This window comes from Urocampus carinirostris, chromosome 17 (assembly GCF_059441175.1).
Source record: "Urocampus carinirostris isolate Australia breed hairy pipefish chromosome 17, RoL_Ucar_1.0, whole genome shotgun sequence".
Taxonomy (NCBI): domain Eukaryota; kingdom Metazoa; phylum Chordata; class Actinopteri; order Syngnathiformes; family Syngnathidae; genus Urocampus; species Urocampus carinirostris.
Window position 1 is genome coordinate 8,314,081 of NC_142365.1, and position 25,313 is coordinate 8,339,393.

The following is a 25,313-nucleotide window of genomic DNA, read 5'->3' on the forward strand; positions in this document are numbered from 1 at the left end:
ACAATGTACAAAATGGCACGCTGAGTGACAATAGCGTTATGAGATAAATCTAATGTATTATGTCATTCACAATCCTAATGGTCTTAGGTAAGCGTGTCAGAGAAGTAATCCGAGGATCGGAATCCCGGCTGCTGGATGTCTTAATACGACCCGCTGTAAATTTCTGAGTATGTCCAAAAAAAGCAAGTCTCTAGTTTAGTTCCACCAGAATTAACGTTTTTTTTTTTTGTAAATACTGTACCAATGTTTCCTTCCGCTAGGGGGCAGTAAAAGTGTAAACATTGACGTTCTGTCTGGATTTATGGGCAATACTTAGTGCCTCCTCGTTGTACAAAAAACACTCAATGCCGAGGTATAAGGCGCACCCAAACTTTAAGTTTTACTTTGGGTTAAAAAAAGTGTGTATATACGATAAATAAGGCATTTTTTTTCTCTTTTTCTGAGCGTTTTGGTACCAAAAGACCCGCGCCTCTGGTCTAGCATGTAAAGCAGTTGTGATGGTGGGTGTCCAATTAAAAAAAATAGGTTCTAAACTTCTTTAAACGGTGGAAAAATCTCATCTCATTAGCTACACCGCTTATCCTCAGTAGGGTCGCGGGGGTGCTGGAGCCCATCCCAGCAATCATCGGGCAGTGGGAAAATACCTATGATAAAAGTCACAAACTGGAGCGTGATAGAGTTCAAAGCTGATGCGTGTGATCTGCATCCTCAGTGGAACTATTTGCATCTAGTCTTAAAACACACTTATATATCATAATTTATAATCCCCTATATTTCATGTTAATGTATGTTTATGGTTTGCAGATGCCCCTGCAAGATTCATTGCAGCCTGGTCATCCTGGAAGGGGGATTACCTCTCAAGGTTTCTTAATTTCTTCATGCTGATGTTTTGAGTTTCCCCATGCTCTCATGTAGGTTGTAGATCAGGGGATGGTTTAAGTGAAGTCTGTTGTCTGCGCAACTCTTTTGAGATTTCTTGTGATTAAGGGCTATACTGTACAAACAAACTTGACTAGACTTTTGGCATGCTGGGTGTGTTACCTCGTGTCTCCACAAGAGGCCAACAAAACGCGGACTTCCGGACACTCCAACAACAAATAAAACTAATAACTGTTGAATTACCATAACAGTGTCCACACTTTACGTGCATTTTTAATTGTTTTGAACCAGTTCACTTCATCACACGCAGAAATGGAGTCACGCCCAGTTCCCCTCGAGCGCCTGCTCACGTCAATCAATTTAAAAATAACTTCCCATGTTTGTCACCATCTCTCCAACTCGCACTTGGACTTTAGTCAGCGCGGAAACTCCGGAGACGTCTCACAGCGTGCACGCGCGCCGCAAGAAAGTGCGTGGCAGGCTCAAAGTTTGACGTGGACGTGGAGAACTCTTAATAACTTTGTGAGAGAAGCTGAAGGGCGCAGGGCGCAAATCTTCTATTTCCCTGCTGAGCGAAAGACAGACTTGGACATCGGCTTGGACCCACGCGGAAAGTGTTTCCCGTGTCCGCGATGACGTCAGTGTGGAAGAGACTTCAGCGCGTGGGGAAAAAGGCTTCCAGGTTTCAGTTTGTCGCCTCGTATCAGGAGCTGCTACTGGAGTGCAAAGAAAAATGGTAAGTAGACACGCACTTTCGGACATGAGAACAGAATTGATCTTTCTTTGGGTGCTCCGGAAAGGAAGGAAGGCGCGTGCGCGCGCGTGCATGCGTCAGCTGTCAGCCTGTCCCTGCTGCGATCGTCTTTTATTACGGCGAAATGGGAGAAAGACGAAAGACATTCGGTTATATACGCTCAAATTGAAAGAAAGATCATTTTAAAAGGCTAAAAGTCTTTATGAAGTAGGCTGAGGAGTTTAAGGGTGAGGTCTGTGATATCACGATGAGGAATTGCAAAGAATCACAACGAGGTTTTTTTTCCAAGAGAGGTCAAGAGCAGGAATGAGTTACTAGTTACTTCATTTGAAGTAATTGCGTTACCCTCCCAGATTACTGACGCCCGTGGAAGCATTGAAACCTTCATTCTGTATACTTAAGAACTTGCAATCAAACCCTTAGCCGAGACACTCCATATCCAGTTTGTCTATGGACTTCAAAACCCTCGCAGATTTTCCTTCTCTATTCCTAAGTAATTGCAGCTCAGTTGCCCACCCCGAGACTGGGAGGTTGCTGGTTCGAGCCTCGCCAGGGTCACACCTAAGACTTACCCATTGCTTGGCACTCGGGATTAGGGGTTGGAACTTGGAACTGAGGGGTCACCTAATGACTGCCAACCAGATGTTGGGTTGAGCGAGGGGGCTTGGAATCCACTCCTCTGTAACAATCTCCCAGAAAGAGTCAAAAATGTGAATGTGTTTTTGACTCTAGCCACCTCCCATTAGGGGGATATTGCTCCGGTGTGTATATATCTATATATTCCTGAGTAATGTCCAAGATATTTCATTTTTTTTCTCTAAACATGGTGTATAGCTAAAATAATTTACAGATTAAAATACCTAAATTCAGCACTCTTTTTTTTAAAGTTTTGTTGTACCTTTATAAGCCACGCCCACACGCTGCCTACCTTTTGCTGCTGACGACACACAATCAACTATGAACGAATATGCTGACTCCCTGATTTCAGTATTTCACTTTATAGTCATAAATACGGTTTGGATGCAAGTATACATGATAGGCAGAATCACAGAATATAAGTAGGGAGAAATTCAGCCCCTTGTACTACCCGGTATATGCTTGAGACTGTAGGGAGATATAAGCATGCCCATCTCGCTTGATTGTGATGTACTGCGTTCTGTTGCTGGAAGATGGAGGGATTGAAGTCAAGTCAAGTCAAGTCAAATTTATTTATATAGCCCTTAATCACAAAAATGTCTCAAAGGACTGCACAGGATTACAGTTACAAAATTACACAATTACCTGATCTTAAACTAGCAAACCAGCATGCGGGCAAGGAAAAACTCAAAAACCTCAGTGTGAGGAGAAAAGAGAAACCTTGAGAAAGGACCTCACATGTGGTAATCCCCCTTCCAGGATTGAACAGGGTGAATTACAATTAGCATTACTGTACACAGAATAGTAAACACTAGGTAAGATGTTGAAAATGTCCGGAAAGAGCATGACATCAACGACGACGCCAGCTGGTAAATGCAGGGGTTGACATGCTGCAGGTCAGACCCCGGTCCGCTGACCCATCCCAAATCATCCTTCTCCTTCGTATCAGCCAGGCAGGCCTCAGAAAAAGACAGGACAAAACAGAATACGAGGTGGGCATCAATCATATGCTTTGGAATAGAAGTGTGTCTTAAGCCTCAATTTAAAAACTTCCGTTGAGGTTGCAGATCTAATCTCCAGAGGCAGGGCATTCCACAACACCGGGGCCCGGATGGAGAAGGCTCTCGAGCCCGCAGACTTCTTGGCTCTCGGAATCACAAGTAGACCGGCATTTTCCGAGCGCAGACTCCGTGCAGGAACATAGGGGGAAATCAAATCAGAGAGATAAGAGGGTGCAAGCCCATGCAAACATTTATATGTTAATAAGAGAACCTTAAAGTCACATCTTAAGTGGACTGGGAGCCAGTGCAAGTTGGCCAATACAGGTGTAATATGCTCAAACTTTTTAGTCTTAGTCAAAAGTCTAGCTGCCGCATTCTGAACCAGCTGCAAACTTTTAATGCTAGACATCGGGAGACCAGAAAGCAATACATTACAGTAATCAAGCCGAGAAGTAATAAACGCATGAATTAAAATCTCTGCATCTGATTGGGACAGCATTGAACGAATCTTCGCAATATTACGGAGGTGGTAGAAAGCTATTCTAGTAATATTTTTCACATGTAACTGAAACGACAGATTAGGATCAAATATAACACCTAGATTTTTGACCGAGTCACTATGGGTGATATTACATTTGTCTAGGTTCAGGGTAATGTTTGAAAACAAATGACGACAGTGAGCTGGACCAATAATCAACATTTCAGTTTTTTCTGGGTTAAGGCGTAAAAAATTATTTGACATCCATCTTTGAATCTCAGTAAGGCAATCCTCCAGATTTCTAAAACTTAAAGTCACTTCATAAAGGAGCAAAATGTATACAACAGGAAACACTGTATCATGGTCTGCTTTTAAAAAGTAGCCTCGTTACTGTTGGGGATTACCGTAAATATCAAGTCTGTGTGAAGCCTTCTTCTGAAGTCCTTTAGCTCTGTTCTTATTGGCCCACGTCTCCCCGCAAGATGGTGCGCCGGCTCCTCCCATGGGCGTGCCAATGAAGCTCCCTGGGCTTCACCATCCCGGAGAAGAGCGTCGCGATGTCTGGAATACTCAAAACAACACCGAGCGTTTCTAGGTCATCAGGACCTTTCTGCGTCTGGATGTGCTGATTATCTTACCAGCCTTACGTCCCGTTCCCTCCGTTCCTGTAAACAACATTTTCCACCAGGGTGCCCTGACATCGCACCACAGCCCAGCCAGTGAATATCTTTTGCATTAAATTTAATTTGTATTCGATCGTATAAAATCCTTTATAGTCTAATGTATAAAATCCTTCATTACCAGGAAAAGTATTTGCATTCCAGTACAAAGTAATGCATACTCTAACACTGTTTAAGGATGAGATTGATGATATTACTATAAGGAATCTCAGACTTTCCACAGTGTTTTCCAAAAGAGGCCAAGAGTGCCTGCTATAAGCATGTCCTTGACATGACAAACCATCAGTGAGTTAAAAACGAAAACTGGACCATGATACAGTTTTAAAATAGACCCATCGGCATGACATATTGTAACATTAAAGCGAAAGAGTTGTGTACATATTGCTCTAGTGCATGTTTCTGCGTCAAGCTATGGCAGCGTAACTTCCTCTTTCACTTCCTGTGTGCCATCGAACAAACCCAGCTCAGAAAACACCGCGAAAAAACGTCCTCATGACCGTCATGAGTCCAAGCCTCGAGATGCTTTGTGTACACACAACATGTATCCCATGTACACACAAAACATTGTTTGTGTCTGTGTGTCTTTGCATAGGCAGCCGGACAAGTTGCGTGTGGTTTGGACCAGGAGGAACCGGCGGATGTGCTCCAAGGTACAGAAACTCAAAAGTGCATCAATGTTCGTAGAACTTCGGCCATTCCCGTGTACTTTCGACTACCATTAAACTCTAGTAGTCAGGATCCCCACGGCTCCCCACTGTCCCTGAACCCATCAGTGTCTGAAACTCATGACAAAAAGTTACCGGACACCAGCTTTTCACAACTTAAAACACAATAAGACGACTCATCGCAAAAGAAAACCCTGTTGTTGCCAAGTATTAAGGATTGATAATCATAATATATAACAGAACAACACTTTCAATTTAAGTTTATTATAAATCTACTTATAACATTCATATGACATCGCTGTTTTCCATCTGCCATCTGCAGGGTTGGGTAGGGTTACTTTCACTTGATTACTTTCAATTACTTTTGGATTACTCGAATAACAAATATGCTAATAAAAGACAAAATAAACTAAATATGAATAAAATGATGACTCACAACACGTGGTAAGCTTTCTCTCCTGGCTTTGATCTCTTTGATCTCCGGCAAAACTAACATAAAATGCCACAGAAACAAAATGAAAATCAATCCAAACAGCTTGCCAACATCATTTTTGCTGTTCCATGTATTCCATTACTCCCCAAGCCTGCACAAAATGTAGTAATGTTATTCATATTAAGTTTATTTTGTCTTTGGTATTGGAGTAATCCAAAAGTAATTGAAAGTAATACAGTTAAAGTAACCCTACCCAACCCTGGCCATCAGTATGTACCTGTATTTACTCATCTTCATTCATGCAATGTTTGCGTGGCATCGTCTGCTACAAGCCACGTGAACTCCACTTTCCACAATGCTTTTAATGTACGTTTACGTTTTGTAGCGTCATAAATTTTGTCAGCTTCTTTTGAATCTTTCTTCTGGAGTTGAGGTTTTTGCTTGATTCCTAACCACTTTTCCATTTTTCTTGGGTTCTCTGTGTGTCTACTTTGCAATGATATGCAAAGGCATCACCTTATAACACTCGGAAAAGTCCGGAAGCAGTTATTCAATGGCTGCCGAGTATGCAAATTGCCAAACGAACCAAAATTCCGAAATTTCCTAACCGAACGAAGATTTTGAAATCGGAATAAAGCAAACTTTTGATTTGAAAAAAAATATTTCGGGTTTTTTTTTTTTTCTTTCTTGAAAAAGTTGTCTGCACCCGGGCAGATACGTTTTGTAAGTTGTACGCCCGACGTTATAGATACATGGCCCAGGTGTCCAGGCAGACCTTATTTCAGACACTGGACCTAAATTCCCCTACCTCTTCCGAAATAGATCCATATCAACAAATATTTGCCTTTGCTTGATTCCAATCCCTCTTAAATCTCAAACCCAGTCCCAGAACAGTTGTCTCACCATGTTGTTTTGACTTAGTCTATGTAAGTGTGTCAAGTTCTTTCCGCCATGAGGAAGTACTGTTAGCTCCTATTGTTCATAAAGAATTTACAAAGTTGCGTGTAAACACTCCCCTGATCGTGTTTGTGTGTGCAGCTGCACAGTTGGCAGCCCGGAATAAAGAACCCCTACAGAGGGATGGTTTTGTGGCACGTCCCGGAGAACGTGGACATTTCGGTGACGCTCTTTAAGGTACCAGGCGGGCTCCAAATTGTGTAAAGATTGTGACTGTGTTGGAGTTGTAATCTGTGTGTTGTGTGGGTGTAATTCTAGGAAGCAGGGGCTGACGCCTTTGAGGACAAAGAGTGGACCTTCGTCATTGAGGGTGTAAGTACTGTATGCAATTGTTGCTATGCACACGCCTACAACTGAGAACATAATGAAGTGCGAATCTGGTTAAATAATAGGTGCAGGTGGGCACTCCCAGCTACTCCCCTTAAATTGGAACCCTCTAGGGGGAAAATTGTATTCCAAATCCTGACAGGACTGTTCTATAAGTCCTATGTTTGTCTGCCTGGGACTTGACCAGAAGGCTTATACCGCTTGACTCTTCGGATATTGCACGACTGTTCTCTTGTTCACCAGTTCACCACCAAAGAACTTTCAGTTTTTCCAATGACTAGTCATTGACTGTCCTCTGACCTCACCATGACACATGACTTATCTGAAAGATTCCTTCAGCTGTCTCTTTGACTGTACCCAAAACTATTCCTATATCCAGCTATCTACCAGAACATCTCATGACGGTTTCTTTGTCTGTTCTTTGTAGTTGTATCTCAGACTCTCCCCCTTGACTGTTCATCTCCATGCTCCTGGATTATAACAACCCTCAACATATCTTTGGTCTATTCTTTCTTCTGTTCCTCAACCTAATACTCAGCTGCATTAACTGTGCAGTGTTGTTTTTCTATTTTTTTTGGAAGTCAAATAGATTAATTCATCAGTTTCTGTGCCTGTTCCATGGTTATGGTTGTTTAGATGTTTTTCTGACTGTTCCTCTACTTCCTCTGTCTTTCAGACGCCTAGTTGGTTCATTTAGAGGTTTGTCTTTTTGTTCGTCTGGGTTCTTAGCTCATGAGTAGAATAGTTCGTGCCTTCTGTTCTTCCACTTGTTCCTCTGACCCCTTTGCTAACCAGTGTCTAGGTAATGATATTTGTTGTTCCTCTGTCTGTTTCTCTGACTCATCTACTTAGCAATTGGCTTGATCATAACTTCAGCCGCTCCTTTGACTGTTCCTCAGAATGTTCCTCTGACTCCGCTGTTTGTCAGTTGACTTGTTGATTCATTGACCCCTAGTGTTTAATGACTGTTCTGTTTACCAACTGGCTAGTTCACACCTTCAGATGTTGCTCTGACTGTTGTTCCTCTGATACCTCTGCTTATCAATTGCCTATTTGAATCATTCAGATGTTTCTGACTGTCCATCTGACTCTTTAGCTCATGAGTTGTCCAGTTCATGCTTTCTGCTGATCTTCGGACTGTTTCTCTAACTTTCCCATAGTCCTGTTTACTATTTTATTCAGTCAGCTGTTCCTCCTATTGTTTGTCTGACTCTTGTGCTCATGAGTCGACTCGCTGATGCCTTCATTAGTTTTCCGGACTGTCCTTCTGATTTCCCTGTTGACTAGTTACTTTGTAACTTGGTAGTGTAACTCATTCGATTCCTGGTTGACTAGTTTAACCATTTAACAGTTTATCTGACTGTACTATTTGATCCAGTAGGAATGTAAAGGCCACCGTAAGATTCTCGCGTCTGCTGCCATCAACCTGAAGAATTATGCCAGCTCAACGCCAACACAGACGGACATCAAACTGCCTCTCAAGCCGCTGTCTGTCAAAGTGGTCGAGGCAGAGCTCAAGTTGTCGCTGTCCTGCATTTTTGTGCGCGAGGGAAAAGCCACGTGAGTAGCTGGACAGAGCTAGCTTTAGCTGTGTTTCACCAAAGAGGTTGGGTTAGCCGAGCTAACGTTAGTCGTGTCCAGCGACGAGGACATGCAGAGCCTGGCCAGCCTAATGAGTGTCAAACCCGACATAGCGAACATGGATGATTTCAACGAGAGCGACGAGGAAGGCGAAAGCAAGTCTGCCAGCGGTGCATCAGGTTTGTGCCGGCGGAGAAGCACTCTTCCTGTTCGAATCACCTCACCTCATTCTCCTTTTTTGTCCTATTCAGCTTTAACGCGCACTCTGACGCGGCCCAACCGGCCCGCCCCTCAGCCGCCTGAACCTACAAACTTGTCAGGTAGCATTTGGCACCTGGCACGCTAGTCCCAAATAACGCTAAACCACTAATTGTTCCTTTGACTGATGGTCTGCGTCAGCAATCCTCTGACTAATCCTGGAATTTTAATTGAAGGCATCTGTTTCTCTAAGGTTTTTGCTAACTATTTTTTCGACTAATTTTTTGAGCGCCCTCTCTTCCTTTTTCATGAAAACATTTTTTCAGTCCTTCAAAATTCATTCATCCTGTTTACCATCTTCCCTGTCTTTGTCTTTCCTGATCACTCATTCATCAATCATCCATCAAACGTCTACCAATATTCCAAGGGGGCGTCGAAACTGTGTCTTCCTCGCACTCCCATCCCCTGCTTCCATTTGGCTCCACCCAGTCCCTCGGGACCCCGCCCCTCTTCTCATCCTCCTATTCCCTGCCCCTCCCACTCATCACTCCATCACCACCACCGCCATCACTGCCTGCCATCTTCCAGGGTAAAGGTAGCATGGAGTCTGGCATGCTAACACTGAGGAACATTGACTCATTCCCTTCACCTTGCTTACTATATGACAAGATTACTCCATCACTTTTGATCATTTTGTTATGAGATTGAATTATTTACAGGAATACTGTAATCCCACGTTTTTCGAAGTTAATGGGGACCAGAACCCTTCGCGATATGTGCAAATCTGCAAAATAGCCCCTTTTTTGTTTTAAATTTGCTCTCAGAAATAGTCAACTGGGGATGATGGAGCGCGGCCACACAGGTGCAGTTCATTTGAGGTAGAAAGAATGGAAAAAAAAGCCACCACTTGTGACACAAATTTGCTTTCTCTGCCTCGCTCTCAGCAATCGTCGACCGGGGATTATAGATAGTGGCCACAACCGTGCATTTCATTTCAGGCAGGCCCCAGAACGTCACACATCCCAACAAAAACGTCTTCTGCCGGTCTTTGCTTGCAGCACTATAACATTTAGGATAATGGATCACGTCCGCACGACTTCACTCAATTTTCGACGAAAATAACATGAAAAACAAAAGAGCTGTCCGACCATACAAAAGTCCACTCTGACCGTCCCCACTGAGGGCAATATGCAATCAGGGATAATGGGTCGCCCCCATGTGAGTTTACTTCACTTTTTGGTGGACCTTAAGCCTTAAAAGAGCCGACAACCCCCCAAAAAGTGTGTTCTTTCAGTACCCACTTGCAGCAATTTGCAATTGAGGATAATTTAATTTTTGTGGACTGTAATGGCAAAAAAGAGCCACCAGTCCTGACAAAAATGCGCTTTGCTAACCCATGCTCGCAGCAATATTCGCTCGGAGATAATGGATAATGAAAATATTTTTCAATGAGGCTGCCAAGTACAAAGTAACGAGGGATTACAATCCTTCATCAGGATTATTTTTCATTTCCTCCTCCTTATTCTATCTCTGATTCAACCTTCATCCTCTTCTCTCTTTCTACCTATCTGGTTATTTTAACTCTGTCTCCTGCTGCTCCACCAAGTCTTCCTTTTATGTACTGTGTAGATGTTTTATAAGTAGCTTCTTTTTGTAATGCTTTATTAGTCATTTATATGAGGTCGAGCAGCCAATTGCATGAAGGTGACCTTTTTGGGGGCGTGGCTTTCCTCAGCTGCCACCTCTTACGAGCGGCGCCCCCCTGTGGTTCACAGTACATCTAACGTCATTGTGGAGTCAGGTACAGTAGGTAGGTAGGCATCTTCTCCCTTCTCCTACTTGTTTACATTCAGACATGTTTCAATCCTCCAGGCGGAGCTCAATTTTTCAAAGCTCAAGTCGTGAAGTCGGCTGGCCGCCCGTCTTCCCCATCGCCCTTCGCCAACGATGCTAAATCAGGTGAGTAATAGCAGTGTCTGAAACTCGTAACGAAAAGTTAGCGGACACCAGCCATAGAGTTGCCTGCCCCATTTTTCACAACTTGAAACACAATAGGACGACTAATCGCAAAAAAAACCCATTGTTACAAAGTATTAAGGATTGATAATCAGAATATATCACAGAACAACACTTTAAATTTAAGTTTATTGTAAATCTACTTATAACATTCATTGCCTGTATATGACATCACTGTTTTCCATCTGCCATCAGTATGTACCTGTATTTACTCATCTTCATTCATGCAATGTTGGCGTTGCTACAAGCCACGTGAACTCCTCTTTCCACTATGCTTTTAATGTACGTTTACGTTTTGTAGCGTCATCAATTTTGTTAGCTTCTTTTGAATCTTTCTTCTGGGGCTGAGGTTTTGGCTTGATTCCTAACCACTTATCCATTTTATTGTGTTCTCTGTGCGTCTACTTTTGAAAACGATATGCAAATGCACGACCTTATAACGCTCGGAAAAGTCTTGAAGCAATTCAATGCAGGCTTCTGATTGGCTGCCGAGTATGGAAATTGCCAAACCAACCGAAATTCTGAAATTTCCAAACCGGATGAATATTTCGAAATCAGAAAAAAGCAAACGTTTGATTTGAAAAAAAAATCTTTTTTTTTTTTTTCTTCCTTGAAAAAGTTGTCGGCCACCCGGGCGAAGACGTTTTGTAAGTTGTACGCCAGACGTAAAAAACGCACGCCCCGGGCTCCGGGCGGACATTATCTCAGACACTGGTAATAGTCAATAGTGTTGACCGAATGGAACCACCATGAATAGAGACAGCATGTGAATGATGTTGGGTTTTACTCTTCCCCACACGCTGTAGAACAGGGCTAGGCAAACTGCAGCCTGTCAGGCTTTTTAATCAAGCCCGCTAAACCGACTGTTCGAAAACAAAATTACTAAATAAAATATATATTTTTAGAGGGTCCACTCTTGTCCCCAGTGTCCCTCTGCATCCGTGTCCATAAAGAGTTAGGTTTCACATGAATGTATATGAAATGAAATGATCTGCATTTATATAGCGCTTTTCAAGTCAATGACTTCCCAAAGCGCTTTACAATGTGCTCCACATTTCCCAACAGCGGCCTTGCAGCCATGTAAGGCGCTAACCTGCTTATTGGGGGTATTAGGGGTTCAGTGTCTTACCCAAGGACACTTCGACAAGCCGGGATTCGAACTGGGATCTCAGGAGTGCTCTACCTCCTGAGCTACTGCGCCAACATTCAAATAATGTATTTTTTTCTGTCATACATTTATTTATTAGGATATTTTTCATATATTATGCAAAAACACGTTGGCATTTTCAAGTTCAAATTAAATTAAATCAGTAAGTAGAGGTGCCACTGTATGAAAAAGTTGCTGGTTCGGCTGCCATGTATTTTTTTCAGGTGGTTCTTGGTCACAGTCACACATGGAATGGTAATTACTACGTCTATCAAAAGTAAGTGGCGATGTTTTTCTTTTATCTCTCTCTCTTAGTGCCGTTGTCTGGTCCACCCCCTGCTGGTGACATTATTCCTATTCCGCTTCTGAGTCGTCCTGATCTGGAGGCCCTTTGCGAGCCTGCTGTCTCCACCACCGACCCAACCACAGGTGCAGCCCCCCAAATACCTTAAGCGCTCTAGCTTATTCTAGATCGGTGTTTCTCAACTAATGGGTCGCGACCCACAAGTTGCCTTAGCAAAAATAATACTAAGAAAAAAAATTGTTTGAGATTTCCTACGCTGTCATCTGTCATTGAAGGATTAACGTACTGTTCCAAAACGAGGGAGAAGTTGTGTCTCTCGTCATGATATAATAACAGATTATAAAATACCTTAGGTTGTAATTATAACAATATTTTGGGTATGCGGTGCATTTATAAAAGAAATCAAAATTTTCGCCATTTGGGGTCGCTGCAGGCGGCACGGCGGCTAAGTGGTTAGCGTGTCCTTGGCACAGTTCTGAGGTCATGGGTTTAAATGCAGCTACCAGGGTTTCTGTGCAGAGTTTGCATGTTCTCCCTATGCTTGTGTGGGTTGCGTGTTTTTGGAATTATCTGTCTCCGTGTACCCGGCGACTGGCTGGCAACCAGTTCAGGGTGTCCCCTGCCCACTGGCCGAAGATGGCTGGGATGGGAATCTCGCGACCCTACTGGTTGCGGATAAGCGGTGCAGATAATGAAATGGAATGTTTTTGCTGCAATGGTCAGGGATGTGGTGGCACAGCGTCTGAGTGGTTAGCGCATCTGCAGCACAGTTCTGGGGTCGTGGGATCAAATCCAGCTACCTTCATTTCTGTGCGGGGTTTGCATGTCCTCCCTGTGCTTGCTTGGGGTCCTCCAGGCAATCTGGTTCCCTCCCACATTCTAAAGACTAAATGTCAGGTTAATTGTCCGGTCCGAATTGTCCCTGGGTGTGAATGAGCGAGTGAGTTGTCTGTCTCTGTGTGCCCTGGGAACCAGTTCAGGGTGTCCCCTGCCCACTGCCCGAAGATGGGTAGGATCGGCTCCAGCACCCCCGTGACCCTACTGAGGATAAACGGTGCAGATAATGGATGGATGTTCAGGGATGTCCGAACTAACACTATCCATTCTTCATCAGCATACAGCATCAATTAAAAATTATATTTACTCCTAAAAATGTACTTCATATACTTGAGCAGTGTTTCTTACTTGGTAGATTGCGATCCACTTTTGGGTCGGATACCTATTTTCAGCTGATCATGGGCTTTTCCCTTGGCAAAATACGACTGAGAAAAAAAATGACTGCGTCAATTACACTCTTGAGCAGTAGATGGTGATAATGGCCTGCAAATTTGAGTTGTCACCCGCCATTTTGCACACTATAAAAAACACAGTAATGTTTGTTTGCACATGTTGAGCATGACCAAATGCAGATACAGCGAGCATATGAGATATGGGTTTTATTATTTTGGAGACAAAGCTGATGAAGAGAAGGACTTTGGATTTCATTTACAATTCAGCTAATTGAGTGTTAAAGGGAATATTAATGCTTGAGGTGGTTTTGGTTTTGCTGGTCTTTTTGTCTTAAACAAAATTTATATATACGTTTATGTCTGGTTTAAACTGCACAAACTTTTTTTAATACCAATGAGGAGTAGGAATTGTTCTTGATCTGCGTCAAAGCTTGTAATTAAGGTGAATGGTGGGTCCTGAAGTTAGACTAGTTTAGAACCACTGTTCTAGATCACAGTAAAAAAAATCTGGCATTTAGTTTCCTCTTCACAAGAGTTCCCCATTTTGTTCTCAGCCGAGGCAACATCTGAGGTGACGCCAAGCCCGAGCCGAGGCACCACATCTGCCGATGACATCGCTATATCTGGACGACCAATCGTAGCTGAGGACTCCAAAACGGCCCACCTGGAGGAGACAGTAAAGACCAGGTGGGGATAAAAACACATATGAACCGAGTGTTGGCTGCAACCTGGCTTTGTGCATAATGTACAAGCTAAAACAGTTCGCAATCTTGCCCTCTCCTTGCTGGATTATTTGCTTTTGGTCCTTCTCCCTGCCTGGCCAGAATTCCTGCAGCCAAACTCAAGCCTTACCATCCCTTTTTATGTCCCTTAGCCCAAGCCAATTACAATCAGAGCTGATCATTGCCCCGCCCCCTCCTTGGCCTTTTGCTTGCAGCGAGAGCTCCGCCTCCCAGCAACCCTCCACCAGTGTCCTGGCGGCTTTTATCACACCTAAGATAACCCGTCTCCATGGCGACGAGGAGGCTGACCATCTCCAATGCCGTGTGGATAGGGAATCGGGCGGGTAGGTTTAAAAAGAAGGGATTGTTACAAAAAAGATAGAAAGAAGTTAAAAAAAGGTCAAAATGATTAAAAATAGGTAGGTTGAAAAGAGTAGAAAAATAAAATAGAGAAGAGAAAAAAAGTACAGAAAACCTAGGAAGTAAGAACTGGAGTCAGGAGTGGGTAAAAAAAAATAAAAGGAGGAAAGGAAAGAAGGAAGCAGAAAATTGCAGGAGAGGCAGTGATATAACTTTAGGGGTGAACTAGAGTAGGACAAATGTGGACTCAAAGGAGAGGAGATTGAGCCATGTTCTCTTTCTCTCCTGCAGCTTAGTACAAGGGACTCTGTTGACTGCCCTCCAGGAAGCAAGAGAAGAAGCAGAGGAGCTCCGTAAAGAGCAGGAGGAGAAGGAAAGGAAGATGAGGCTACATGAGGAAGAGAAGAAGAGACTTTTGGAGGAGGAGAAGAAGCGACTCTTCAAGGAGCAAGAAGAGATGAAAAAGCTCAGGGAGCGAAAGAGGCAGGAGGAGAGGAAGCTTCTCCAGGAGAAGCGAGAACGGGATGACCGGCTGCGGAAAGAGGAAGAGAGGAAAAAGAAGCTTCGGGAGGAGGTCGAAGACGCCAGGAGAAGAGAGCAGGAGATCAGACGTGATGAGGAGGCCAAACTTTTCAGGATACGGAAGGAAGAGGAGGAGAGGAGGATAAAAGAAGAGGAGAGGCTCCGAAGGGAGGAGGAGATGCGGCAGATGCTGCAACGAGAAAAGGAGGAGCAGGAGAAGACACTCTTACGAAGGAAGGAGGAGGAGATGAAAGAAGAGGAGAGACCAAGAAAAGTGAAGGATAACAAAGTAGCGGAGGAACAACTAGTGAAGGAGAAAGACGGAAAGCAACAGGAGTCGATGGTGAAAAAGGAGGAAGAACAGCGGAAGCAAAAAGTGGAAGTGCTGGAGAGAGGCAAGCTAGATCAAATCAAGGAGGCGATAGAGAGGGAGGTGCAGAGGTTTAGGGAGAAGAGTGATAGGGTGGAAATTGAGGAAGGGGAGAATGTGGACAGGCCAAGTAAAGCAAAAGAGCAACTAAAGCAAGGAGAGCGAGAGGAGATTAAGAAAAACCATGAAGAGGAGGACCAGATCAAAGAGGCGAATAAAGTAAGTGAGGAGAGAGAGAAAATAGAGATAAAGAAGGAAGAACAAAAAGAAAAGAAGACAAATGAAATAAAACAGAGGGCTACGGAGGACCCAAGAAAGAAGGAAGAGAACATAATGAGGAGTGAGGGGAAGGAGCAAAAACTTCAGGGGGAGGAGGTGCAGAGATTGGCAGAGGAGAAAGAAACAACAGAGCACAAACAAAGGGAGGAAGGAGAGAGGCAAAAGGAGATGGGACAACAAAGGAAGGAGGATGAGGAGAAAGCAAGGAGGGATAAAGAAGTACACAGACACAGGGAGGAGGAGGTGCAGGGACTGAGGGAAGAGAAAGAAAGAAAGGAGAGCAAAGAAAAGGAGAGGAGAAAAGATGAAGAACAAAAGAGAAAGGAGGACAATGAGCGACCAAAGAGGGAAGAAAAGCAACAAAGAGCCAAGGAGAATAAGAAGGAGCACAGATTGCCAGAGGAAAAAGAAAAAATGCAAACAATAAATAAGGAGGAGGAGGACAGGAAAAAAGAAGATGTACTAAAGAGGAAGGAGAAGAGGGAGGACGAAGAGCTGAAAATCGAGGAGAAAGAAAACCAGACACAGATATTGAGGGAAGAGAAAGAAAGAATGGAGGTTAGGGAAAAGAAAGAAGAGGAGACGACGAAAGAAGAGGAACAAAAGAGAAAGAATGATGAGCGGAAGAAGGAGGAGGAGGAGCAAAAACTCATTGAGGAGAAAAAGAAGGTGCAGAGATTGAAGGAGGGGAAAGCAAGAATGGAGACTAAGGAATTAGAAGAAGAGAGGAGGAAAGAAGAGGAACAAAAGAGAAAGGATGCTGAGCAGAAGAAGGAGGAGGACCAAAGATTCAATCAGGAGAAAGAGAAAGTGCAGAGATTGAGGGAGGAGAAAGAAAGAATGGAGATTAGGGAAAGGGAAGAATTGAGAAAGAAAGAAGAGGAACAAAAGAGAAAGGATGATGAGCGGAAGAAGGAGGAGGAGGAAAAGCAGAGAGTCAAGGAGGAGCAAGAGAAGGTGCAACGATTGAGGGAGGAGAAAGAAAGGATGGAGAGCAGAAAACAGGAAGAAGAGAGGAAGAAAGGAGAGGAACAAAAGAGAAAGGATGATGAGCAGAAGAAGGAGGAGGAGGAAGGGCAGAGAGTTAAGGAGGAGACAGAGAAGGTGCAAAGATTGAGGGAGGAGAAAGAAAGGATGGAGAGCAGAAAAAAGGAAGAAGAGAGGAAGAAAGAAGAGGAACAAAAGAGAAAGGATGATGAGCGGAAGAAGGAGGGGGAGGAAGAGCAGAGAGTTAAGGAGGAGCAAGAGAAGGTGCAGAGATTGAGGGAGGGGAAAGAAGGAATGGAGATTAGGGAAAGGGAAGAAGAGAGAAAGAAAGGAGAGGAACAAAAGAGAAAGGATGATGAGCAGAAGAAGGAGGAGGAGAAAGAGCAGAGAATCAAGGAAGAGCAAGAGAAGGTGCAAAGATTGAGGGAGGAGAAAGAAAGGATTGAGAGCAGAAAACTGGAAGAAGAGAGAAAGAAAGGAGAGGAACAAAAGAGAAAGGATGATGAGCGGAAGAAGGAGGAGGAGGAGCAGAGAGTCGAGGACGAGAAAGAGAAGGTCCAGAGATTGAGGGAGGGGAAAGAAAGAATGGAGATTAAGGAAAGGGAAGAAGAGAGAAAGAAAGGAGAGGAACAAAAGAGAAAGGACGGTGAGTGGAAGGAGGAGGATGAGCAGAGAGTCAAGGAAGAGAAAGAGGAGGAGATGCAGATTTTTAGGGAGGAGAAAGAAAGGATGGAGAGCAGAAAACAGGAAAAAGAGGAGAAGAGTAAAGAGGACGAAAGGAAAAGAAAGGACTCTGACGATCGGAAGAAGAGGGACGAAGAGGAGCAGAGATTAATGGAGGAGAAGGAGAGACGGTACAAGGGAGAAGATAAGAAAAAGAAAGAGGAGCAGGAGAGGGTGAAGTTTCAAGTGGAGAAAGCGATGGAAAGATTAATGGAAGAGAAAGAATTACATAAAGAGGGCACGAAAAACCAGGATGAGGGAGATTTGGCAGCATCAGAGCCTCGTGCACCATGGCCCCCTCTACTGGAGAAAAGCTACCTTACAACCGCAAGTGTCAGCCAATCAAATGAGACAAAGACAGCCACTCATCGGTGAGTTTCATGTAAAGTAGGAGTGATGATTTAGGACCACTGCTCTCCAGGTTCACTCTCTTGTCTGATTGATGGTCTTGCTCTTCGATTGATTTCAATTTTTGTAAATGGACTTTTCTTTTTTGACAGTGAAAGTCCTGCTGTTGGGACTTTCATACCTGAGGTGACCACTGGAAGTCCTAACGCTGAGTCAGATGTTGAAGAAGCAATTGAAGAGTCGGAGGGTAAAGAAGAAAGGTGAGTATTGGTCAGGTGTGACTCCAAAATAATTGAGGTGGGGATTCCAAAGTAAAATGGCTGAATAGCAAGGGATTACCTATAGTACTGATCTCTGAATCTCCAGTACCCCAGATAAAAACATTAAAATAACTAAATACTATGTAGTAAGTGTGATATAAATCTATATGATTAAATAAACGTATCAATAAATATACCTGTAAAGGAAAAACAAAATGTATTTACTTTTGGTGTGATGTGATTTGAGCTGGTGGAGTGGGGTAGCGGGTGGATGCAAGGGGTGGATCGAAAACTCAATTAAAAACGTCCACTGGCGAACATGGCCCCAGATGATATTCGTGCTTTAATCGCCTCTTTATTTTTCATCATTGTCCCGATCATAACAGCCACGCAACTTAGCAACAGTAGCGTTCGGCGTGTCTTCTTCGTATTTGTTGAGGAACGCAAACTTCATTCCATGGTTATTGTGTTTTTTGTTTCGCCCTTTGGCATCACGGCAAGCATTGGAACCCATAGGGGATGAATACAGTTAAATATGTATCGATGACTTTACAGAGCACACTGGATTCCGAACTAAATGAAAAGCAGGCATTGTGAGAGGTAGTTCAGCCAATGCCGTATCGGGATTTTCATGATGCCATGACATACACCAATGGCCAACCAGCATTTTATATGATGTTGACCAATAACAGACAGGAATCTTAGAGAAGTAACACGTCATACGCACGAAGATGTTGCAACGAAAAAAAAATTGTTAATGTCATATAGTGGGGCAAATAACATAAAGAAGGGCCGCAAAACATCTTATTCCACACTGTAAAGTTAAAATGTCACAATTATTATTTGCAGAAATAATGGATTAACCGATTAAACTAAAGAGCGAGTTTGTTTTTGCGATAATTATATCAGGAAATCTGAATGAAAAACCATTTCAGTCTCATAATCTAAAGCATTGGCTACATAGCATTTTAATGTAAATTTCTTTGTACATATTTTTGTTAGTTAACCCATCTTAATTAACACACACACTCATATTTATGGAATTTTATTTGACTAAAAAGGGAACTTGGACACTGAAATACAAAGAAAACACAATATAACAGAAAACATATCAAAATGGAGTCGCGCTTTTATAATTAACAGAGGAAAGGGCATTGTGTGGGAATCTCGAGGAAAAAAGTCTGTAGCAGGAATCAATGTACTGACCAATAAACCTGGTTTGAGGATAATCAATTTATTTAAATGTTTAGGAATTAATTTCGTAGAGTGTCAGAAATGGAAGATTTACCCCTGCACCAAAACGAGGTTGTTGCCTTATCGTTTCCTGCATACTACTGAGAACAAGGAGGCCACAGGCGACAGGTACGGGGAGATCCACGGGCTCCCAAAGCCTAGTGGTTTTAGGGTAGCCCGGCCCCAAGCTTGGTGACCCCGAGTGGTCCTTGATCAACCCCCCCTCACGCACACTCTTTTGGGGCCTCTGGGGCAGGGGCGCGTGCGGACGGCAAGTAAAGTAAAGAAAAGAAAGTTGTTTGCGCTTTTCCTTTTAAAGTGTGATGAGGGCATGGTCACTGGGGGCAGATGCTGTGACCAGTGAGTTCCTGTTAAGGCTTTTCAAAATAAAGTTCTCCAATTGGTTGATTGTAACTTTTAGAATAATCATAATTGTTGATAGTGGACAAAATTTTATTTTTGACTCTGGCCTGAATATGACACACAGATGCAGATCTTTAATCTTTTGACTGCAAATGAACAGTCGGGGGTTTTCAAAATTGGATTACACTACCGGAGAGTAAAGTCACTTCCCGAGAGTGGGTCTTTTGGGGGTTGGCAGAATCAGTGGTTGGGAAATTGATATGTGGCAGTGTGATTCCTCTACACATGACACCCCCTCAGAAAAACGAGTCATTTTTCTTCATGGTCTTATCTAATTTCATTGCAGGGTTTGATGTTACAATGTTTTATCACTTATTTACTAGTGGGTCATGTGACCTGGCTTCCAAAACTTTCCTAGAGAACCCAGACAATGATAAATTCCTGTCCTTCACCTTTGTTTTATCCCACAGTGGCAAGGCTGCAGTTTCTGAACAGAACCGGCAAAGTTCCAAGGTCCAAATACACCACTTGGGGGAGGTGAGCCTCATGTTGGGGTCTTACGGTCGGCCCACGGTGTCAGAACTGGAACTTAGCCCCGGAGGAACTGTCCAACTAAGTCTTGTGGACAGACTGCGTCTCGCCGCCAAAGAACAGGAAGACGAGCGAGAGAAGTGGAGGAAGGAAAAGATGAAGGAAGAAGAGGAACTAAAGGAAAAGAGGAGGAGCAAGGGGGAAGAGATGAAAAAGGTGGAGGAACAAGAGAAAAGCAGGAGGAGGAAAGTTGAAGAATTGAATAAAGAAGAAGATCTAGAGGAAAGGAGGAGAAGCAAAGAACAGAGAAGAGAGGAAGAAGAGAAGAACATTGAAGAGGCGAAACAGAAACAAAAGGAAGAAGTTTGGAGGAAGGAACAAGAACAATGGAATAAAGGAGAAGAAATTGGAGCACAGGAAGAAGACCTTGAGAAAAGAATCTCTTTGAAAGAAGAGCCAAAGGAAATCGGTCAACTTGAAATGAAAGTTGTGAGAGAAGAGGAAGGACAAGAAAAGACGAAGCGCATCAAGGAGACAAAAAAGACGGGACCACCCCTCAAGGAGGCGGAGCTTGATGATATCGCGTACGAGGAGCAGTTTGGTGATGATGATGGAATCCGAAACCATGCTCTTGGTCATCCAAGTCCTCCTGGTCTTCCCATTTGTGTCTGGTCTTCTGGTCATTCAAGTGGTTCTAGTCCACCCAGTTTTCATCCAAGTATTTCAAATCCCCCCGGTTTTTCGGACACCTTAGACCTCTCCAGTCCTGACATCCTCAGTTCTCTTGTTTCTTCTAGTCTTTTCAGTCCTCCCGGTTTCCCTGGTTGTAGTCCACACAGTCCTCCTACTCTTCTCAATTCTCCTTTTCCTATTGGTCCCCCTGGTGATTCTGGTCTTCCTGACATTCCTGGTTTGAGTTCTTGTGTCCATCAAGAATCTGATGTAGAAGAGGTGGGCTTTGAGCCAGGTCACGAGGACCTGGGCTCCGTTTGGTTGGCTGAGCTCTACATGGGGGGTCACATAGGAGGGTAAGTGGGTAGGTCCGGGGTTTTTGGTCTTTAGTCTACCATGGCTGCCTGCAAGTGCATTGTGCATGAAGCTACAGCGCTAGCATGCAGACGGCTTAAATTAAAATGAGAATGAGAAAATAAGAAAGCATTTTCCCCACGATACATCGATTATGTGTGGCCAAAAAAATTGAAAAATTCCAACTTTGCTCTATTCGTGACTGTGCAGTGTTACGTCTCTACCTACCTGTCTGCTATTGGGCGACGTCATAACAAGTGCTGGTCTGCTATTGGTTTACGCTCTGGCATCATGAAAATACAGATACTATTGGCCGAACTACCTCCCACAATGCCTTTCTCTTCCTTCATTCAATTGAGAATCTTATGTGTGATACCATACTATATATTTCGCACTGTATTTATTAGCTGTTGGTCCTAAGACTTGCAGTGATGCTAAAGGGAGAAGCAAAAACAGGATATGCAATAAATATGACTGCTTTTAATGTTTATTATCAGTGTATTGAGTGTGCTACACTGTCAGGAACGAGAACAATTTACCCAGTGGAGGTGATTCAGATTCAGATATAATTTATTGTCATTCTTGTACACGTGTATACAGAACGAAATGTCGATACGTCTAACCCGCACAGTTTCCTTGAATGTACAGATATAAATAAAATGTTGTATTGAGTTGGAGTATTGAAGTACTAATAATATACTAAATAATTATAGCTATGTATAGTATTATACAGCAGTGCAAAGAGTGCAAGAGGAGCAGCTGACCAGATGTGCAAAATGGGCAGTCAGGTAAACAAGTCACTATACAACAACAATAACACTGGAGTACGATAGTGCAGAGGAGAACAGATGTGCAAAGGAGTGGCTAGGTAGTGCCAGTAGTGCAAAAAAAAAAAAAAAAAAAAAGGTGAGTGCCTAAAGTGTCAAATTTGGAGCAATGTTAGTCTTTAAAGGGACTGTGTGTAATCTTTACTGCCTCCTGGTGGTACAAAAAACTTTAATCCAGTAATTGGGTTCCATAGAGCGAACGAGCAAAAAATATGCAGGTTTTTTTTTTAGCTAGCTATCTGTCTACTTTTTAAGCTTTGTAGCTAGCTAGCTCCTTACATTTTTAGCTATTTAGAAAGCAATCTGCTTAGCTTTTTACTTTTTTTGCATTAACATTTTATCTTTTTTTTACTATTTTGGTTAGCAATCTAACTACAAATTTTTACCTGAGTATGAACTTTAGATTACAATAATAATAATAATAATTTCCTTTGTATTGTCATTCTTTGTAACAATGTGCACAGAACGAAATGTCGATACACCTGACCCGTTGTAGCGAGCCGATGCAGCCGCAGCCAACACAGGGCGCCGCCATATCATTTTTGTAATCATATTTGGTATTTGGATTCTAAACCAAGTTACACATTTAATTTTTCCATATTTTGCTTAACATATTTCTCTTCCTCTTCCTTTCTGTGGTATTTTACTAGTTATTTTGTTGTAGTTGTGCTATGATTTGACCTTACTTGATAACCATGAAAACGAAGCCTGTGATTATCAAGAAACACAAAGAAGGCACACTCCTCGCTAAGAAATATGGCTTAAACCAATCAGTTATTAAGAATAAGGAATAACAATTACATTTTTTTCCTTAACATATATAATCATTTCCAAAATAAATTAATCAAATGCACATATATTACACATTAGTAGTACTGAATATATATTATTTTGTTATTTAAATGTTTTCAATCTGGGGTACTGGATCTTCAGAACACATTCGCTAAATCCCATAGTTTGATTCAAATCAACCCAAATGGATCAAACCATTTCTCAGATTTCTTTTCTATGGCTGTAAATTACAGTGGAACCTCGGTTCTCGACCATAATCCGTTCCATTTCTTTGTACGAAAACCGATTTGTACGATCACCGAAGTCGTTTTTTTCCCATTAAAAGTAATGTAAAATTGTTTTAATCCGTTCCAACACCCTAAATGTTTACCACGAAAGTAAACATGAAGCTAACCCTGGCTAATCGTACGTTCGCGTTAGCGTAATCTTCCGTACGAAAGATTACGGAAGATTCCGTACGAAAGATAACGCTAACATGAACGTGTAAAAATAAAAAAATCAGGTCGTTTACACGTCATTTAGCACCGGGGTCTCCACAACAAGTGGTGAGCGGTTAAAGGATAAAGAAAAGAATTATGAGTAGGATTTCTTACCTTGGCGGTTGTCTGCAAAAGCCATGCTGTATTCCTGAAAGAAGGGAAACTCGCACACCTTTTTCATTTTGCTATTATTTCTTTCTTAAATGCAATAGTCGTACGTACTACTCCTCTTTTTTCACCTGTAGCAACTTTGCTGCTTGCACCAACCTTCTCCCGAGGCATAATTAGTTAAAACACTCCCTTCACCGCTTTTGAAAAACGAAAGCAGAGAAGGAGTGCGCGTTGCCGTGACAACAGTTCTTCACAAGGGGTGGGGGCAATCTACACTCGTACGCCGCTCAGCATCGCCCCTAGCGTACCGGCGTTCGAACTCCGATTTTTTGAACGAAAAGCGAAGCAATAATTTCTCGAAATTTTTGGTCGAGAACCGATTTGTTCGAACTGAGAGGCGTTCGAAAACCGAGGTTCCACTGTACACTGCTTTTCTCCCAGTAGAGCTCAGTGCTGCCTGACCAAGTTGTGGTGCAATGTGGTACTGCAACAATAATGAGGCACTTTATATTCGTCAGACTGTTAAAAACCAGGGAAATCATTTGTCAAATTTGTAAATATTCTCTCCGATGCAGACATATTGATGACGTGACGCAAATGGGCGTCGCCCGGGATGAAAAACATTCAGACGTCTCGGACGAGAAACAGCATCTGCAGGAGGAAGAGCGCCTCTTATTGGACAGAATTCAGGTGATGTCAGTAGACACGCCCCCTCACACGAAGAAGTTGCTGGTTCCAGCCCCGGGCGAGATTCAGGACGTGGAAACAGACGGCGCCTTGCGATTGGACAAGCTGTAAGTTGCCGTGGTGATTTTTAGGACAAATATGTGTTTATTACAAACATACGGCCCGTGGGCCGGATTTGGCCCACTGGATGATTTAAACCGGCCCGCCATCTATTGGATGTCAAAATAAGAAGCGAGTTTCTGAGTCAGGGGCCACATTGGGTTCAAAAATTTGGCCAAGGGGCGATAGATCCAATATTTTTATTCATCAAAAAATATACATTTAGACATCTATATTTCTTTTGAAATAGATCAGTCTCTTCAAATTGGACTTGAAACGATCACAATTAAAACAAAATAATGTGTTGAATCACAGTTTGAAGCACTTCATTTGGTATTTAGTTTGGAAGTATTACTGTAGTTGTATTTTTTTAGTATTTTTTTCGAGTATTTTTGCAATTGGACTCTCGTCGTAGTTCTGTAGTATTTTTGCTAGTAGTGCTGTGGTTCTATTTTTGTAGTATTCCTATTGTAGTACTTGTAGTATTTTTGTGGTATTTGCATAATGGAATTTTGGTTGTATATCTGTAGTATTTTTGTAGTATTACCTTATTTTTTATTTTAGTTTGATTTCCATAGTAGATTTTTTTGTAGTATTTCTCTAGTATTTTCATAGTATTTTCATCGTAGATTTATGTATATATATATATATATATATATATATGTATATATATATGTGTGTGTGTGTGTGTGTGTGTGTGTGTGTGTGTATGGAATCTCTGCAGTATTTATGTAGTTTTACTATGTTTATTTCTGTAGCATTTTGTTACCAGAATATTTGTAGTATAACCTGATTTTTTTAGTTTGATTTCCATAGTAGATTTTTTGTAGTATTTCTGTAGTATTTTTGTACGATTTCCATCATAGATTTATTGATATATATAAGTGTGTGTGTGTGTGTGTGTGGAATATCTGCAGTATTTTTGTAGTTTTACTATATGTTTATTTCTGTAGTATTTTCTTACTAGAATGTTTGTAGTTTTACCTCATTTTTTATTTTTGTTTTATTTCCATAGAAGATTTTTTCTGTAGTATTTCTGTAGTATATTTGTAGGATTTCCATCGTACATTTATTGATAAACATATATGTATTTGGAATCTCTGCAGTATTTTTGTAGTTTTACTGTATGTTTATTTCTGTAGTGTTTTCTTATTAGAATTTGTGTAGTATTACTGTAGTGGTATTTAGGTGGTATTTCTGTAGATTTTTTTAAAGTATTAGCATAAAGGTTGTCTGTCCTATTGCTTTAATATTTTTATATGTTTATTTTACTGTAGCTCTATTTTCGTCGTATTTCTGGGGTAATACA

The 25,313-nt window shown here is 42.3% G+C and overlaps 1 protein-coding gene across 2 annotated transcripts in view; it reads left to right on the forward strand.

Moving 5' to 3' along the window:
* Positions 1–1,292: 1,292 nt before the first annotated feature.
* Positions 1,293–25,313, forward strand: part of LOC148349096 (uncharacterized) — a 34,862-nt gene continuing 10,841 nt past the window's right edge. Inside the window, exons 1-15 of one of the 2 annotated variants that reach the window (XM_088321742.1) lie at positions 1,293–1,615; positions 5,021–5,078; positions 6,565–6,660; positions 6,742–6,795; positions 8,192–8,370; positions 8,452–8,570; positions 8,643–8,711; positions 10,325–10,399; positions 10,462–10,548; positions 12,068–12,181; positions 13,840–13,972; positions 14,223–14,351; positions 14,659–17,619; positions 17,749–17,856; positions 23,794–24,012. In XM_088321742.1, coding sequence (XP_088177868.1) covers positions 1,512–1,615; positions 5,021–5,078; positions 6,565–6,660; positions 6,742–6,795; positions 8,192–8,370; positions 8,452–8,570; positions 8,643–8,711; positions 10,325–10,399; positions 10,462–10,548; positions 12,068–12,181; positions 13,840–13,972; positions 14,223–14,351; positions 14,659–17,619; positions 17,749–17,856; positions 23,794–24,012 — 4,505 coding nt within the window. In that variant the 5' untranslated portion in view covers positions 1,293–1,511. The remainder of the gene's footprint in view (positions 1,616–5,020; positions 5,079–6,564; positions 6,661–6,741; positions 6,796–8,191; positions 8,371–8,451; positions 8,571–8,642; positions 8,712–10,324; positions 10,400–10,461; positions 10,549–12,067; positions 12,182–13,839; positions 13,973–14,222; positions 14,352–14,658; positions 17,620–17,748; positions 17,857–23,793; positions 24,013–25,313) is intronic. The other variant, XM_088321743.1, reaches the window with a different exon arrangement.